Below are 17,352 nucleotides of genomic sequence, written 5' to 3'. Positions count from 1 at the left end.
AAAGAAGGGGATGTGGTTATTGGAGATAATGAGAAGCGATGCGACCTGACGTAGCCTTTGACCTTCCTTGGTTAAGTCGCTTGGGTAGCGGGATGGTAGCAAACGGCGGTGAGCTGGAATATTATAAAAAAGCGAAGGGTTGCATTAGTTATGCCCTCTTTTCTGTGGGACATGGATTATTTCTCCAGCTGATAGCTCAAGTTCCCTAAACAGCAACAGTTGAAGGCGCTCAGCTACCGAAGTGGAAACAGCAGTGTAAACAGCAACGTGAATATTGGGTGAAAATATCCAGGACGGAGGAGTTACTGCTTTACATCCCGCAGTGGGTAGGCTGTGACGCGAAAAATGCCCCTTACGACATAGCACGGGAAATGTAAACCTCCCCTACCCCTCTGTCATCCGCCCTCGCACACCGATGCCGATGTGAAACCATGCAGGGCTCCCAACCATGTGAAATAATAATGCTGGGCTCCTGAGCCAAGTTTCCAGCTGTTTCCACATGTGCATCTCATACTTACCTCCTCCCGTGCGCCTGTGCCAGGACCGAGATTCAATAAAATGCCACACTAATCCACAGTCCTTTTTCATTAAATGACCAATTAAAGCTAGAGGAAAAGGGTTCTTATTATTATTATTTCAGTTGGGAACATGTTCCCTGTAACACCGGGTGGTTTTTATATGTATTTTTGATCATATTCTCTTCTACTTTGTTATCTCTGTGCTGAGTTTCGTTGCTACTGCATCTGATTTTCCCCAGCTCCTCGCTGTTGCCTGACTTAGCGGTGATTTGGTTTCAAATTCTGTAAAGTTATTAAATACTTCTGTATACAAGTTAATGTATTCAAGGTGAGAATGCCGTGTTTATACACTGGTAAAGTGTATAAGTGGAGAGGTCAGAGAATATAAACAGCTGGAGAGAGGTCTCAGGGCAGCGTGCGTTGCTCCCGGGAGGCGGTGGGAGCCCGGGCTGCGCAGTGATGCTCGGCTCCTCGTGCTGGGCCACGTGTGGGTGAGGAGAAGGAGCAAACCCCCGTCCCGAAGCAGCGTACGCAGCGAGACTGGCACGGGAAGCCAGAGGGGAAGCAGCTACCCGAGCACCGCACGAGGCTGAAGCCCATCAAGAAAGAAAAGCTCATGGGGTCTTAACACCTAGGCCCAGGTCCTCTTTGTTGGTCCCCTGTGTTATACCTAAAACCTGATTTTCTGAGGTCTTGAGTGCCGGTACCAGCTGTAAGGAGAGTTAAAGATGATCTGGCTTGCTGGAGAGCTGCGCCTGTCGCGTTTCTGTGGGTCTGCACGGACTGTCCGTGAACGCAGAAGGGTTTCGGCTTTGTGGTGAAGGTAGTGTCGCTTTGGGAACCTCAACCTCTGCCCGAGCTGCCTTTCTCAGGCATTTCAGTTGGGTTGATGATGGGGTTTTTGTGTGTTTAGGTTCCTTAGTTGCTTTCTATGCTAAAACAGAAAGAAAACTCTCAAAAGATAAAGGAGGGAGGCATGTCCCTCCTTTGGGGGGGGGCTGCACCTCCCCAGGGATGCCCTGTTCAGGGTCGGACAGTGACCCAGCACGTTTTGGCATGCTCCAACCAGCAACTTGTAGCAGCAGGCTGTGCGGTTCCCCAGTAATTTTTGTAAAAAAGTAAGTTTTGCACGATCAGAGCTGGCAAAAGCGGAGCCAGGCAAATCCTTCCCATCCTGACGATCGCAGCTCTGTTCAGGTCTGGGTCTCACTGGATCCACAGGCAGAGGAACTGTCACCTTCCCACCCTGTGGTGTGATGCTTCCCTGGACACAGCCCAGATCTCCTGGACTCTTTTTTTTTTTCCTCCCTTTGCCACCATATCGCTTTACAGAGTAATGAGTTAAACAGCGCGGTCGTTAGTGCAGCTCGGCTCCTGCGTGCTCCGAGCGTCGGTGGCGCGCGATATCTAAGCCTTCGTGCTGGGAGGAGTGGGGGGGGGCTGCACCGGCTGGAAATTTCTCACCGCAGACTTTGCTGGGGCCAGACACGTTGTAAATTTTACAAGAAAAACACTTTACAAACCAGAAGTCCAACTCTCGTGCGCATGGAGCTGCTAATTAACAATTTGGAGACCATGTGAGCCAGGGAGCCGATTCTACCATTACAGAGCCTCATGGTTTTGAATCAGGCTTTGAAGATTTGGGGTCCTCCATAAAGCTCTAGCTCCAGGAGTCTGGTGATTTCTCTTTCTGTTCTTCTGCCTCTCCCCAACTTGCACCCTCACACCTCTCAGGCCCTCCTAGAAATAGCGCTTAAAATCATACAGAGCACTTTAAAAAGGGATTTCCAGGGAGGCACAGGACACTGAAGGTCTGACTCGTGATATTCGATGGTCTGCAATTGCTGTCGCACCTCTCGGGAGGTCCCTGCTCACAGCCAAGGATGCCCCGGGCTGCAGGTCCCAGTGTGGCACCCACCCTCCCAAAGCCCAGCCTGAGCCGAGCATCTCGGGCATCGCTGAGCCGTCGACGGGCACGGAGTCGCTCGGCGCGGCTGGGAGTCTTGGCGTGAGTCGTCCCGTGACGACGCGGTCGGGGCCTTGGCAGGGATGCTGCCGGCTTTTCCTGCAGCCCTGCCAGCCCTGGCAGGGTTATTGCAAGACTTGCAAGGTTTGTGTTTAACATCTCACGTGATTCCAAGCTCCTGGCTCCAGGGCTCACCACGGCTCCCCTCCCAGACCGCTGCGTCGGGGCCACGGTGGCCTCGGTCCCACCGGGGCTGAGGTTGCCCTGTCCCACCTTGAAAGCCACCACCACCTCCTCTGTGCCGGGAAGGGGACCGGGAGATGCGAGACAGGGGGTGGCACGGGGTGTCGGTGGAGAGAGGGGTGCGCCGGAGGTTAAAGGGGGCTTTGGGGTGGGCAGAGCATGGCATGGGGCTGGCGGTGGGAAACATCCCCGGCTCCGCCACCCGTCCGTGTTCGTGGTGCAGCCGGGACAGCAGATGGAACGAGCCGCGCGGTGAGGCAGGGCGGAAGCAGGCGGATGGGGAAAGTAATCTTTTTTAAAAAGTTGTTGGCTTAAATAACTGTGGTTTTCCTCTAAATTGTGATGAGCACGGGTCAGAAACCCTGCGAGGTAGAGCTGCCGCTTGATGGGCCTTTCCACCAGCGTTTGGTGTTTTCCATCTCGTTTCTCTCCTCTGTTTCCCTTAGCAACGGAAATAACAAACTTTACCATTAGAAAAGATTTGCAGAGTAACTTTGCCTTGATGTTCTGCATTGGTCACAGTCCTGCAGGTACAGCTGCCGGGTTTCGCTTTCCCACAGTGTCCCCTACTGCTTGCATTAAAAAATCCATTTAGGTACACATTAAAAAAGGAGGAGAAAAAAAAAATCTTAATGGAAGTATAAGGCACAGAAAGTCACCAGAAGGGGAAATGCTTTTTATGGACCCTCAACAAGAATCCCTGCGAAGAGCATGAGATGCGTGGATTCGTGGAGGGAGATAAATGCAGTCAAGCTCTGCCACTGCAGCTTGGACTGCGGCTCCCGAGAGCTGATCTGCTCCCTTTCAGTGGCTGCATGATTAAGGGTACGGCGCAGGCACAGGATGTAAAGATGACAGATTAGATTAAAGGAAACAAAGACAAGAAAGGAATCAGGAATAGAGAAGTCACTTTCTTCTGTTTTCTCTCTGATAACACAACAGGGGAAAGCAGCCTGTTTTAAAATGATGGATGGATCGTCATTTCAAAATGTGACGTTACTGTTCCTCTGTGGAGCTTGCTGCTAAAAGAAATGATTAAAATCAAGTGTTCGGGGGGCAGAATAGGCAAGAACACCTCCAGCTATGGTAGATACATGTAAAATCAAAAAGATATTTGTGATCCAAGGTGGAGGAGGAGCCGCAGCTGATGGGTGTTGGAGAGAACCGGGGGTGGTGGGTGCCCTGTACCCAGGGACGGGCTGTGTGTGTGCTACACATCTCCCTGACCGGCGATGCACTGCGCTTCCCTGGCAGCACCGGTTGTAGGCTTCTCCCTGACACTGGGACAAAGCAGTGCCGCGGGCTCGGCAGGGATGCAGGGCTGGCAGAAATGCCCCTCAGGCATCGCGCCTTGAGCAGAGGTCACCGTCCGGGCTGGGTGAAGGTGGAGATGCATCCCTGACCGTCATCGAGTCTCTCATCATCAGCTGAGCTGTGGCCGCTGGCCGTGGGCATGCTCTTCACCCCCCTCAGCTGCGATGTGAATTCCTTTGGGGATGCTTGAGAGGGAGGATGCTGCTTTGCAGTTGGGGCAGGCTGGGAGAGTGCACGTAGCCATCCCAGCTCAGCTAACGAACAACTCATTAAACCTTTGCGACTTGCACACCCTCAGTTGCGTTCGTACCCTCGGGAATGATTTCCAGATGAGACAAGCTCAGTGAAGCTCTCCCTGCTCCCCGCAGATGCCAGAGGGTCTTGCGCTGGACCTCAAGGTGTTGGATCCCATGGGATCCATTCCCTGCAACATCGGGAAATTTGTTTGCTACCCGAATTGGTTGTAATCTCTCCCCAGAGACCACACAGAAGTCTTTAATGCTAATAACACTACATGACAAGCCCAGCAGTGCCTAACACTTATATTTCTTATTCCTTCCCCAAGACCTATGAGCAGAATGAATGGATAATCCACTTGGCTGGGAAGCTGCTGGCCCAGGAAGAGGAGACCTTGTCCTTGATGGCAACGAACCCGTTTGCGGGCAGAGCACCTCCACGGTAAGCTTTGAGTTTTGCTGAGGGAGCTGAAAGTACCCGGGCTCCGTGTTGTTCCTATCTTGGACGTGCATACATGGTTTCTGTTGATGAATTGGGTTTTGTATTTGATGGTACTCAGGTGGTCTTTAAATAGGGTGGCTTTAATATGAGGACACCACGAAGAGCTGGTGCTCTCAGCACCTTACTGCCTTCCTGGTGGGGACAGAAGGACTCTTGGGTTGAGCCCGTTCCCAGGCAGGTCTGTGAAAGGCTCGGCGTTGCTTCTGTTGGACAGAAATCATGACTGCTGAAGTGGTTTCCTGCTCATCAGCTTTAGATTTTTTGCCAGGATCGCTTTGCGAGCTCAGATCAAAACTACCATTTCTACCGGCCTACTGAGGTATTTCAAAGACGGAACAGTCCTGCAGAAATGATTGTTTTTGTGGACACTTGTCTTGGAAGTGTTTGTGTTTTCAATGAAGAGACAAAGCAAACATCAGCAAGTGAAAGGCACAGATGAAAACCCCAAGTTTTTTTACAAAAGGAAATATTTCACAAAAGTGTCTATTTTGTTGATGAAGTTATTTTTAGCTGAGAAAACATTTTAAGGGAATTTTGGATCAACTCAAGTAATATTATGCTCTTGCTAATATTTTCCGTTTGAGGCTCTTAGGATGCACTGCAAACAAGGATGAAGGTGCGCAGCACCGTGTGAAATGAACTTCCTCTTGAACCCTGCTGATGTTTTTCAACTTTAGCGCAGTGCATCCCCCAAACCTTCTGAGCAGAGACTCCTTTTCCAGCTAAGACACTAACAACTTCCACCTTTTACCAAAGCGCTTCCTCTGAGATGGTTTACACAGCCCAAGATGGTACAAGTGTATAAACCCAAGATGGTTTATACTCTGAGCTGAATGTATGTCTGTATATAGTCTGCAAAAAACCAGAGCAGAAACACAGCTTGGAATACAACTGCTAAGTGAGTTGCCCACCATCGTATTTGAGTATTTCAAATAACCACATTTCTGGGGTTCCCCAGGCATCCAGCCCTGTCTCGTAGTGCACAGGCACCTTATCAGAGCATCGGTACGGGCTGATGGGACATAATCCCTCCAAGTACAGGAGCCAAGACGGCTGTAAGAACAGTTATTTTGGGGTTTTTGCACATATTCTCATTTGAGAACCCGTTTTCCCATCGGTGCGGCATGCCAGAGCGATTCAGCGGGCGCTCCCGGCGCACGGGGCAGGATCCTGCCCGTAGCCCAGCGACTCACAGCCGCACCGGCATTCCCATAAACGATGGTTTATAGCTCAGGGCGCGTTACAGGGTGTTGTCGCAGTTTGTTGGGTTACACAAGCAGCGGATCTGTTACACACAAATAATGACGCCTTGGCTCCGGTCCAGGAGGGCTCTCGGGGACCTCTATTAATTATTGCTACAAAAGGCGTGCTGGGCTAGCCCAGCACAGCCCTTGCCACAGACGGATACAGCTTTAATAATGTGTATGGAGGGGTTTTAGCTCTGATTAGCTGTGCTGGGGTTGGCTTTCCATGCGAGGAGCAGGGCGCTGATGCTGCGCGATCAGCTGGTCTAGCTCGGTGGTGTTGAGAGGGGCATGCCATCACACGTGAAACCTCCTTGCTATGGGCTGTGTTCCCATTTTGGCCGTGTTTTCTCTTTGTTTTTACGGACCTTCGTTTGACTGCACGTGCATTTATTGGCCAAAGTAGGGTCTGTGGCTTGTGACAGCGAGCCGGACCTCCCCGCTGCTCCCTGTCACCTCTTTTTCGGGGGCTGCTCAGAAGACCTCATGGAGATGGCACCTTGCTGAAGGCCAGGGAAGGGGCACGGTGCAGCCCCAGCACCTGTGCGATCGCCCACGTGGTGAAGGCGGCGGGCACCTCGTTAGGGTGCTAACGAATGCCGGAGCTCACAGCGGGCAGAAGTTCAGCACCAGGATCAAGCAGGAGCTGGGTCCTTTGGGAGCTCATCGAGGAGATGGTGTTGGGACATCATTTGCAAGGCTGAGCTGGAGGAGCGACCGGAGAACCTGCATTGCATCGGCTCCATCTCGGGTTGATTTATCAACCGACTCTCACCAAACTTTGCTCGTGTCCCCGAGGCTCAGCGCCATAAATTCACCCAGTGGCATTCATTGCGGGGTGTTCCTTTGCATTGCTTTTTTTTTAATTAAAAAAAAAAAAAAATAGAAGAAAGTCAGTCGGACCTGAGTGCTGGCTGACCCCCGGGGGTTTTAGCAGAACCTGGGACCTTTAGACACCGAGTCACCAGTTTGAATTAGGTGTCCCCTGGTGCCAGCAGCCAGAAGCCAGGACCATCTGGTGGCTGCTGGCAATAAACGGCTCTCGCGGTTCACGGAGCAACAGAAGCATTTGATAATCCCAGAGCTGTTTATTACCACGTGTCCCCCAGTGCCATAAACGTTGCTCCTGGTACTCACCGCGACTGAGGCTGAAAACAAGACATCGTAACAGATTAAAAAGCAAGAAAATGTATATCACATCTTGCCTTCCAAGACTTTGGCATAGGCGGGCTGCATCTCTTGTATGCTTTCTGGCATCAGTGGTGTTAAAAAAAACTGAAGTGGTTGAACACAGGAACTCATTTTAAAATTAAAATAATGAAGTGGGATGTGGCTGGGATAACACTACATTGCTCCAGGTGGTGAATAGTTTTTTTTATTGTATTCGGTAACAGGTGAGGAAGTGAAACGTTCAGGAATTTAAAGCAAAACCAAAAGCAAATCTTTATCTTTGTTAGTTTTTATAGGATAACGATTGCAGAGCGTACAGAGGAATACAAGCAGGTCCAATAAGTAATTACACAGCAGCGTGGATGCTGTGTTGAACACACGGTGCTATAGATCTTGTTGAACAGGGTCTTGATTCATGCATTACCTTGGTTTAACCAAAGCACAGACTCTGTTTTCACTCTTTAGCAGCTAGTTTATAGTAGGAAAAGATCGGGATCCAGCGCTGGTTTTATGTGTCAGCTGCCTTTGCTCTGGCATTAGCTTTGCTTTAAAAGTTTTTCATGGGTCTAGTGGATTTTGGGGTGGTGTAAAATAAAAATAACAATTTACAAATGCTCGTTTTGGCTCAGACCAAACGCCAACACCCCGTTTCACTCTGGATCCCGGGTTGTGGGTCACGTTTCGGGTTTTGGCAAGCCAAATCCAAACACCTGGGACATTGGCACCGTCTGGATTTTTACCCAGGTGTGAAGGCGAGGGCTGGGGGCACGGGTGGGCGCTCATGCCTGCCCGCGCTGGGGTAGTGGGGTCGGGGTCGAATCCTGCCCTGGGCTCTCACGTCGGTCACCGATTCCTGTTGCTATTTACATTACTTCGGTTATTCCTTGTTTGCTGTTAGCGCTTTGCCTGCGTAAGGAAGCTAAAGTGACCGTTTGCCCTTTTTTTCTCCCCCCCCAGTTTTTGTGCCCCATCCCAGTTCTGCTGGGTTTACACTCGTGGCGCTTGTGGCCAGCATGGGCACAGCGGCTCCGTCAGCTGCTTTTCACCCAGCGTTAGTTCCGCTCAGAAGGGCTCACCTGCTCGAATTTTGGGTTTTTTCCTTTAAGTTTCAAGAACACCATTTCTCTGCTTAATTTTAAACGTCCCCTTGTTGCACGCTGAAGCTCCCGGCGGGGCTGGCGATCCCCCTGCATCCACGGCATGGCTCCCGGCGCATTCCCATGGGAGAACCACGGCCAGAACCCGGGGGATTGATCTGTGCCCTCCGATCTGGGTGCAAGAAGTGTAAGAAGAGGCAGTTAGCAGGTTACCTACTTTTTTCATCTAGACCCCTTATTAACTGAGGGCTGGATGCGGGCATCCTCAGCGCTGAGAGCTGCTTACAGCCAGCCATCACCTTTTTGTTGTAATTTCATTTTAGTTGCGAACAAAAGCCTGAAATTGAAGCCTCAGAGGTAACACCTGGAAAGAAAAGATAATTCAGGGTGGCTGTAGCTGTGATAGTTTCTGAAGGGCATCCTTGCACCCTCGCCCGTGAGCCGGAGCCCGCCTGCGGCTGCTGCAAACCTTTAACACACCTTCACTCCCACCTTCCAGCTAAGGATTGTGCCCACCGCGGCTCGGCTCCCTTCGGTAGCTGGGTGGAAAAAAAGCTAATTTTCCTACCATATTCCACCCCCCCCCCCTCCACTCTAAAGGGAATTTTGAGACTTAATTATTTTCATTCCCTGCTAGACTAAATAATTAGGGGAAGGGACTGTTTTCCATAAGAACATTATGCTCCATACTCCACGGAGTTTATTCTGTTAATGGAAACTCTACACCTTAAATAGCCAAGGGACTTTCAAAATGAGTTAATGCCTTCGAAATGAAATTTCTGAGACCAAAGTTTGTAGGTTTCTTTACAACTCTAGAAATTATAGTATTTTTTCAAGTGTGATAAACTTAAAATGAGAAACAGGTGACTGATTAAAAATGAGGGTATTGTTGAGCGCCCAGCCTAGCTGAGTGTGAAGCTTTACTTCAAGCACAGTGATGTTTGTGGAATGTAGATTTACAAAATATTATTGTGCAGCGGATAGTTCATAAAACACCAGCCGTCATAAATCTGAACGGTAGGGCTTTGGCTGAGAAATTAATAAGTGTTTAACGCACCGCCATGGAAACAGACTGCAACAATGAAAGAAAACAAAAATCAGAATTTGCCTACAGAAGGAGGAAAAAAAAAATCAGGTTTATTTTCGACTGAAGTGTTCGGTGTCTCTGATATTAAATCATGTTCGCTTAAGGACTTTTATTCCAATTATAGTAGCACTTTGTTGAAAAAGCCCCAACATGTAGCTGAAGACCTGGATTTGTAGCGGTGGCGTTATTTATGGAGGCAGCGCTTCCCATTTGATGCTACCTGGCTGCAGGAAGGCAAGAAGAATATAGCGTTTGGTATTCTTTTTTTTATTTGATTGCCCATTTATTTCCCATTTGTGTCACAGCTACTGGGCTTTATACCTGGGGGCACGTTGGACTGGATTTTCAGGCCGTGTAAGTCACCACGGACCCTGGCAGAAGGTGTAGGTGCTTTCCCGTGGGACCTGCGGAGGCGTACAACCCAAGCCATGGGAAGGGCTTTGTCGTATTTGCACGGTGTAGAAGCCACTTTGGGGGCTGCTCCCTTGGACATCCCCGAAAGGGGTAAAGGTAATTCTGTAGCTATTGACAGCGGTGCTGAGAGCAGGCAGGGAGTATGGGGTGATTGGAAAATATGGGCGTCACTGGGATGTAGGTGGAAATGGCATTTCTGTTCTGCAAGGTCTCTCCCCAGCAGTCTTTAGAGGAGGCGGAAGCGGTGTTCATGGGCATGGGATGCTCCGTGGGGATGCGAGTCCTTCAGAGCTTGAACTCGGTTTTGTGGAATCCCACGTGCCTCCTCTCACCCTGAGGCATTTCCCTGCCGGGACAAGTCCTCCTCCAAGTATCCGTGTGATCCATGCAGTGTGACAGTGTAAGGGAGCGATGTAAAATCCACAGAGTCCCCAGAGCCTCTCCCACGAGCGCTGGTGTCTTCTGCACAGAGAAGTAAAATATTTTGTATGGTTTTCCCACTGAAAATCGGCTTTGCCACCAATGAAACTGTCCTGGGAAGTGACAGGATCCTCACAGGTGAAAAAGTATAAACACATTCTTTTGGCTTTCTCACTGGGTTTCACCATGGTGAAATGTTTTATTGCAGTTCATTTCTTCTTTCCCTATGTACTATAATTTAAAAGAAAATTTTTAATTTACCGTCAACATTATAATGTCTGATATTATGAGAATGAAATGATTCCACTGTCCTGAATGAAAATTTAAGGGATTTTTTGGGGGGAAAAACAACCTCAGTCTTTCAGCGTTGTCAGGGATGGCAGAGCTCATCTCAAAGCATCGGGATTTCCCCCAGGGTGGGAAATCAGGTTTCCAGCCACCTCTCGTAGCGGTGGCAGATGCAGCCGTGGGGCAGCTTCACCATGGCCGGGGCTGCGCCGTGTGTCCCGTGGCCGTGGGAGCCGTCTCCCTTGGCAAGGGCAGCTCCTGCCTTGGCTCCATCGGGAGCTCCGGCCGCATCCCCGTCACACCTGCGAAACACTAAACTGAAACCCATACGCTGCGTCTGTCCGTGCCGAAAGCAATCCCGGCCAGTGCTGGGAGCCCCGGGGAGAGCCAGGTTTCCTTCCCCCAAGGTTTGCTCTGCCCTCGGTATAGACACAGCTTCTGAGCCTCCCTTTCTCACCTGTCAATGGGGGAAAAACCCCACTTTGCACTCTCCCAAGAGAGTTTTGAGGATAAACTGCCCGTGGGATGCTCTGGTTTTGCAGGGCCAGACCTTGCAGGAGCCTTGGAGAAAGAGAAGTCAGCGGCGCTGAAAAACAACCCATAAAACTGCCCTTACTCTGCAAACTTGGGCCAAGATGAATTTATGATCCCTTCTGCTAACGGGGCTAGAATAAGCAAGAAAGCCGATGATGGAGGCTCTGTTACTGTAATGAATTTGTACTTTCCACTGCCACTTGCTCCCTGATTTACAATGGAGCGGGGAACCTCGACATAAAAAAAAAAAAAACAACAACAACAAAAAAACCCAAAACCAAATTGAAAAGACGCCCCATGTTTTGGTTTCTTTCTTCCCTCTCCCACCCCGCCTTGCCCTTGTCAGGCCATTAATTCTAAGCGAAACCACCGGCTCCGGTTTTTTCCCTCGAACCCCTCAGCTGTTGCAGGGAGACAGCTGCACCCTCTGGAACTAATTACAGCTGTCTCGGAGATTTAGCTCTCCATCCCAACAACTCCAATCTTGCTGCTAATTTTTAACACGTACAGTTGGAAGATGTCATAATAGGCTGATATATGATCGAATCTTAAAAGCGCTACAGCGCAGCTGCTACCGGGCATCTGGCGGGATGAATATATTGATTTAAAAAATAATGCTTATTATTTTTAGCCTTTCTGCCCTCCCCGAGGCTGTGGTGATGGAGAGCGGGTGCTTGCCCAGAAGAGTAGTGGCAGGCGGGTCCCGGCGTCCTGTGCGGGGTGGTGGGTCCTTCTGGGCGGCTCGGTGGTCCTCCCTCTTCCAGCCATCCGCACTGGGATCGGCACCATCGCTCTGCCGGCACCTCTGGGCCACCGCCCTTGGGCTCGGGAGAAGCTGCCAAAGGGGCCCTTCTGTCCCCTTGTCCCCTGTCCCTGTTGTTGTCATAGCAGAGAGGGTTTTCCATCTCCTGGAGGAGAAATGTCTGACTTGCTTTATCTGTTTCATATCTTGTTTCTGGCTTTTCAGGTGATTATTTTGCCCTCGTGTGTCTCCTAAGGGACCTAACCCAGGCTCAGCTGGTTCAGCCTGATGCTCCTCCCGAGCCATTTCCCCACCCGGCTGCGGTAGCTGGTACCCGGTGCTTCCCAGGGAGCCAGGAGGAGCTGCCGGCTTGCGTTCGCTCAGTAAATCTAGGGAAACTGCTTGCAGCCAGGATTGTCCTTCCTGACCTTTCCGACTGTCTCCTCCGAAACATGAGTCTTGCTCATCCTTCTCCAAGTATGAGTGACCACCTGTGGCATTAGTCTCCTTTTAATGTCACGTAGCTTCCCCATGCCCTTCTTGAAGATGTTCCCTTTTCTCCAGAGCAGCAAGCGAGGTTCACGCATGCCGGCAGTTTCCTGCATCAGAGGGGGCTCAGAGACCTGCGGATCCCTTGCACCAGCCAGAAGGTCTTCACCTGAGCCCCAAAGTTGCAAAAATCACAAGCAATTGCTGATAAGGTGATCCGTAGCTTGTAGCAGTTTCTTAATCTGCAGGCAACCACGCATGCGCACGTCTCGCCTGAGTTACAAGCTGTCCAGGGCTCCAAGTGATGCTTGTAAACTCTGTGAGCCCTGAAATGATGGACTCCGGGGCATTAATGCTTCGGCCCTGTTAGTGCAGGAGCGCGTTCGCTCCCCAAATCCCGAGAGGAAGGAGCAGGTCCAGCGAGGCAGCGCTGGAGGAGTTTGCAAATCCTGTAACTTCAGGGCTGAGGCACCCAGGTAGATTATAAATACTGGGGTAGCTTGTAAACTCTATGAGCCCTGAAATGAGGGGCTCCGGTGAGTATTAAACTCTGCAGCTTTTACATCCATGAGCCTTGCAAGGAAAGATTCCCATGGGTTCCAGGTTTTCCGCATTTCTCCCACAGCCCCTAACCCCAGGAAGGACGGAGAAGACGGATGGCAGAGGGTCTGGATGCTGCCGTCGTATTTTGATGCTCAGAGGCGTTCTGATGCTCGGTGGTATTCCCGCTGCAGTTTCTGCATCCTGCAGCACACGTCGCCTGCTGCAGCCGTGTAAAGGCTCTTTGGTACCTCCCTTTACCAGAATGGAAACCTTCAAGTCTTGAATCCCAGAGAAGTGCTGGCAGTGCAGGACAGCGAAGAGCCATGGGCTGTGGTGTGCCGGAGCTTTATAGCTCATCGCTGGGTGAGTGGTTCAGCTCCTGGAAGAGCTCAGCTCCATGGAGTTTACAAACTCCACAGCCCACGGAGCTGTGCGGGTTCCTCCTCCATGGATCTTGTCATCCTGACATGGATCGTGCATCCCAACACTCCAGCTCACGGCTCAGGTGGAGCGGGCGGGGGGAAGCAGAGTGACCGTGGCTGGGACAAGAGAGTGGCTGAATTTAGAGGTCGGGGGCCTTGGGGGGACTCTTCAGGTTGATTTAGGCTCTGAACAGAAGAGTTTGAAACGTAGTCAGATAGAAAGGCAAACTTTATGCCACAAAAATGCATCTTCAATTGCATGTGGTCGCTTTAATGCTCACACGGTTCTAGTTTTACATGCCGATCCCTTTGATAGCAAACATTTTAATAGACAGAGAACATATGGGAAAAATCATACCAAATCAGATGATAGATATTATTTAATCTGGGCAGGCAAGCCCATTTGAAAGGGACAAGGAAATTTTCATTCCAGAGGGGTTACAGGACAGTCGTCGAGGTTGGGGAGAAGGCGCTTCTGTGTCTGAGCAGAGACCTGGCATCTCCTGAGGTCTCCTAGCTCTGCCCTGGGAGCTCAGATGAGTCAACTGCTCTCTGTGCTCTGCATCCCCGTCTAGAAAATGGGAACTTTGCCAGACGGGCTTTGCCGATAGCTCCTTCGGCGTGGGGCACCCCGTTATACCCATATTGTGGGTGTACATGGAGAGGGCTCCAGCTCGGTAGATGCTCTGCAGTCGCTTAGTGAAGAAAAACTCCCAAAAGCCCTGGTGTGGCAGGCGGAGGGAGGCTTCGAGCAGGAGAGGGATTGACATAAAATCAGCCACTGAAGCTTTTTCGGGAGGTGGATATGGTTTTCGAATTCAAGAAAGCAATGGAGCAGCACAGCTTGGAAATCTCTAACCATCTCGGACAGGAGCCTGCAGGCTACTCGGACCCGCGGGAACGTTGCTGTTCAGTAATGCTCTAATTATTAACAGGAAATTTTGTGCTCCTGCGAAGTAAACACTGTGGGAGTAACACTTCAGCCCCCGTTTGACTTTTACCAGCCTCAGAAAAGAGGGGGGAGAGCGGGTGTAGAAATGGCCCTGACTGTAATGAAGCCAGCAGCTGCAGGGCAGCATTTATGGTGATGAGATGCAGGTTTGTGCAGCCCGAGCCCCCGGCCAGGGCTCTGGCATTGCCCCCTCCTCTCCCCATTTACCTTCCCGTATTCGAGGGCTGGTATCCTGCCTCCCTGCAGCCCCCCATCAGCGGGCAGCGAGGTGGGGTGCCGGAGCGGCCCGGGAGGCTCTGCCACGGAGCGGTACGGCATCAGGGGACACCTCCATCCCCACGCTTCCCTTGGCACCCAGCCCTTACCTGTTGTTTAAATTAGAGCTGTCCCAGTGCAGCTCCAAATGCATTACTCTGGGCTTCCTTGGATCCCCCCTTCATCCTCAGCAGAGGGGAAAACATGGAGATATTTGTCCTGTTTTCATTCCAGCCAGGAGACAATCAGAAAACAGATGTCCTGCCGGTTGCTGCAAGTCAGCAGCAAGCGATGGGCGTGATGAACAGCTCCGCGTTAACGTGTTTTGTTAGGAGAATCCTTTCTGTATTGCTCACCTGGGTACCCAGCAAGATTTAAATTGAGATGTCGAGATGTGATTGCAGCAGACCTTTTAATTGGGTGCAGTTTTATCCGTCGTCTGCAATCTCCCCTGCTTCCCGTCAGAGTGCCGGTGTTACGAAGGTGAGCGCTAATGGCAAATATATAGGAGTCGTCCCTAATTATTTTAGCAGTAGGAAGGAACTTTACGGCTGCCCGAGGTGCAGCCCCGGGAGCGAGCAGCTGCGGGAGCGTGGTGCCCTGCTCAGTAGCAGGGTTTGTATTTTAGTAGTGAAGCAAAGCAGGTTTAAATGAGCATTGACATGACTTTGACATTTTTATATTGTGGGTTATTTTATGAACTTATCCAGCAAATGCGGCGATGCACTCTGCAAACAGGGACCACAACGCTGGAGGACCGGGGTGTTACTCCTTCTCTTGTCAGCATGCCCTACATCAAGCGGGACCAAACCTCCCGAACCGAGCGGCATGGTTAGCCTCCGAATGTGTTTCGCGACACTGATGAATGCTTCTTTCTGCACTGTTTTAAAATCTCCTTTTCTGTCAACTCCCAGGGCGGCCAGAAAACAGATGCGCTCGTAGCCCCGCTAATAAGCTGCGGAGCAGAAGGAGCAGCCGCTGGCTGGGGCAGAGGGATGCTGGGGGAGCTGGGGCGGGAGTCGGGCTCTGTACCTAAAAATGTCCCGGGCAGAAATATTCCATCGTTGCTCTCAGAAAAGAAAAAAAAAAAATTTTCTTGCTTTGATTATTATTGTTTCAAACTTGGTTGTAGAGAGGTGCGTGGAGCGTGCGGCGGCGGTGGGGAGCACACAGGGCGGGGGTGTTAAAGCTCCTCTGCCTCGTGCATCGTTCCGAAATTGCATCAAGAGGAGCCCGGGAGCTCCTCGGTGCCTTGCTCCAGCAGGGACGGCTGCATCGCTGCCTCCGGCTACGGGCATCCCAGGGATGGATGGAGCACCGGGATGCGGGAGCCAGCCAGGCTGAGCGCCCTCGAGCTGATTTCTCCATCCAGCTACGGAAAGGCTCGAAAACTCCACTCCCAGGGGACCGTAAATAGGGTCCGACGCCTTTCCGCCTCCGCCCGGCAGCAGTGCCAGCCCCTCCTGAGCAGGCTGTGCTTTGTTTCTCTGCAGGTGGATCCGAGGGGAACACTTCAAGTACAAATTCAGCCGACCTGGGGGAAAGCACGCCAGCGAGGGGAGGTGGTGGATTCGGAAGAGGATCGGCCCTTACTTCCCCCCTGTCAACCTCCAGGGCCTGAAGAAGTTTTACGAAGACAGGAATTGGCCGTACCCCGTGCGGGACTGATGGAGGAGGATGAGCAAGGTCAAGAGGGACCGGCTGGAGAAGAGGGAGAGCAGTCAGCTCCCTTACAAACTACATGTCTTGCCCCTCTCTCTGTATTTTTTATCCGTATCCTTGTTTACACATATTTTACAGAAGGTTCCCAGCCAACCTGTCCACCTGCTGTTGTGGTCTGGTTTTTCTCATCTTTCTGTTTCCTTCTGTTCATCCTTCTCGCCACGGCTGTGCCTGATGATTGATTTCTTTTGCCAGACTGCTCCTTTTGGAAATCGTCAGCTCTAGAATTTGGGAAAAAGGTGAACAAATACTGCTGTTAGTTTTGGGTAGGTGTTGGCGTTGCTTTCCCTGACCCGTTCCGTTGTGTGGTGGCTGCAGAGGCACAAGGGGAGATTTCGGGGTGGTCTCCTGCCTCAGCCAGTTCCCCCCCCAGGGCTCACAGGTTCCCTGGGGTCCGGCATCGGGCTGAGCAGCCGGGTCCTGCTCTGCAGCTGGCTCATGTGGAGGTGATGCTGGCCTGGCACAGGGCACTGCTGCTCCATCCCATCCCATCCCATCCCATCCCATCCCATCCCATCCCATCCCATCCCCATGTGTGCCACCAGCACTGAGCCATCAAAGCTGCTTTATTCCCAACATAGCTGTCCCCACGCTGCCCTTGCTGTCACCCTGGGAAGGGCCCGGTCACCACCTTCTCACCGCAGGTTAATGACTGGGCTGAGCTACGTGTCCTGCCCGCCGGGCATGGTCCGGCTGTCCCACAGTTTGTCCCTGTGGCAGCATGGCAAGCCGGGGCTGGGCAGTGCCCCCAGGCTGGGGAAAACACCCTGGGACCTCACCTTGAATTTCCCCTGTCCCTCCTGTTTGCTTTGGAGTCTCCCCTCGTGTCGGTCTGTGTCTAAAATCACCCCAAATTGTCCCACCACGGGGGTTCTGCTTGGTGAGCCCAAATCACAGTGATGGGAGGGAAGTGAGAGCCAGAACGTGGATGGCGTCTGAAACAGCCAGCAACTGGCCAGGGTAGTTTATAATAATCGATTGCTTGTTAGCACATTCTGCTGCACACGTTTCTTCTTGCAGGGAAAAAAAAAAAGATCAAAGCAACCTGTGTAACACATAAAACCCTGTTGTATCAGGCTTGCCTGCAGAAAGCCGCAGGTTTACTGAGAAACCCGAAATAGCTCCTTGCTGGAGCTGCCATGTGGGCTCTGTGAGTCAGCCCCGAGGACAAGCGCAGCCCTGTGCGGCCACTCC

The 17,352-nt window shown here is 51.4% G+C and overlaps 1 protein-coding gene across 2 annotated transcripts in view; it reads left to right on the top strand.

The window, feature by feature from the left end:
• LMF1 (lipase maturation factor 1) overlaps positions 1–16,259 on the top strand; it is a 195,938-nt gene extending 179,679 nt beyond the window's left edge. For both annotated transcript variants that reach the window (XM_050906150.1, XM_050906149.1), the window contains exons 8-9: positions 4,607–4,719; positions 15,930–16,259. In XM_050906150.1, the coding sequence (XP_050762107.1) occupies positions 4,607–4,719; positions 15,930–16,104 (288 nt within the window). In that variant the 3' untranslated portion in view covers positions 16,105–16,259. The remainder of the gene's footprint in view (positions 1–4,606; positions 4,720–15,929) is intronic.
• The last annotated feature ends 1,093 nt before the right edge of the window (positions 16,260–17,352 follow it).

This window comes from Gymnogyps californianus, chromosome 15, assembly GCF_018139145.2.
Source record: "Gymnogyps californianus isolate 813 chromosome 15, ASM1813914v2, whole genome shotgun sequence".
NCBI lineage: Eukaryota > Metazoa > Chordata > Aves > Accipitriformes > Cathartidae > Gymnogyps > Gymnogyps californianus.
The sequence above is the reverse complement of the archived record's forward strand: the minus strand, read 5'-3'. Positions and strand labels throughout refer to the sequence as shown.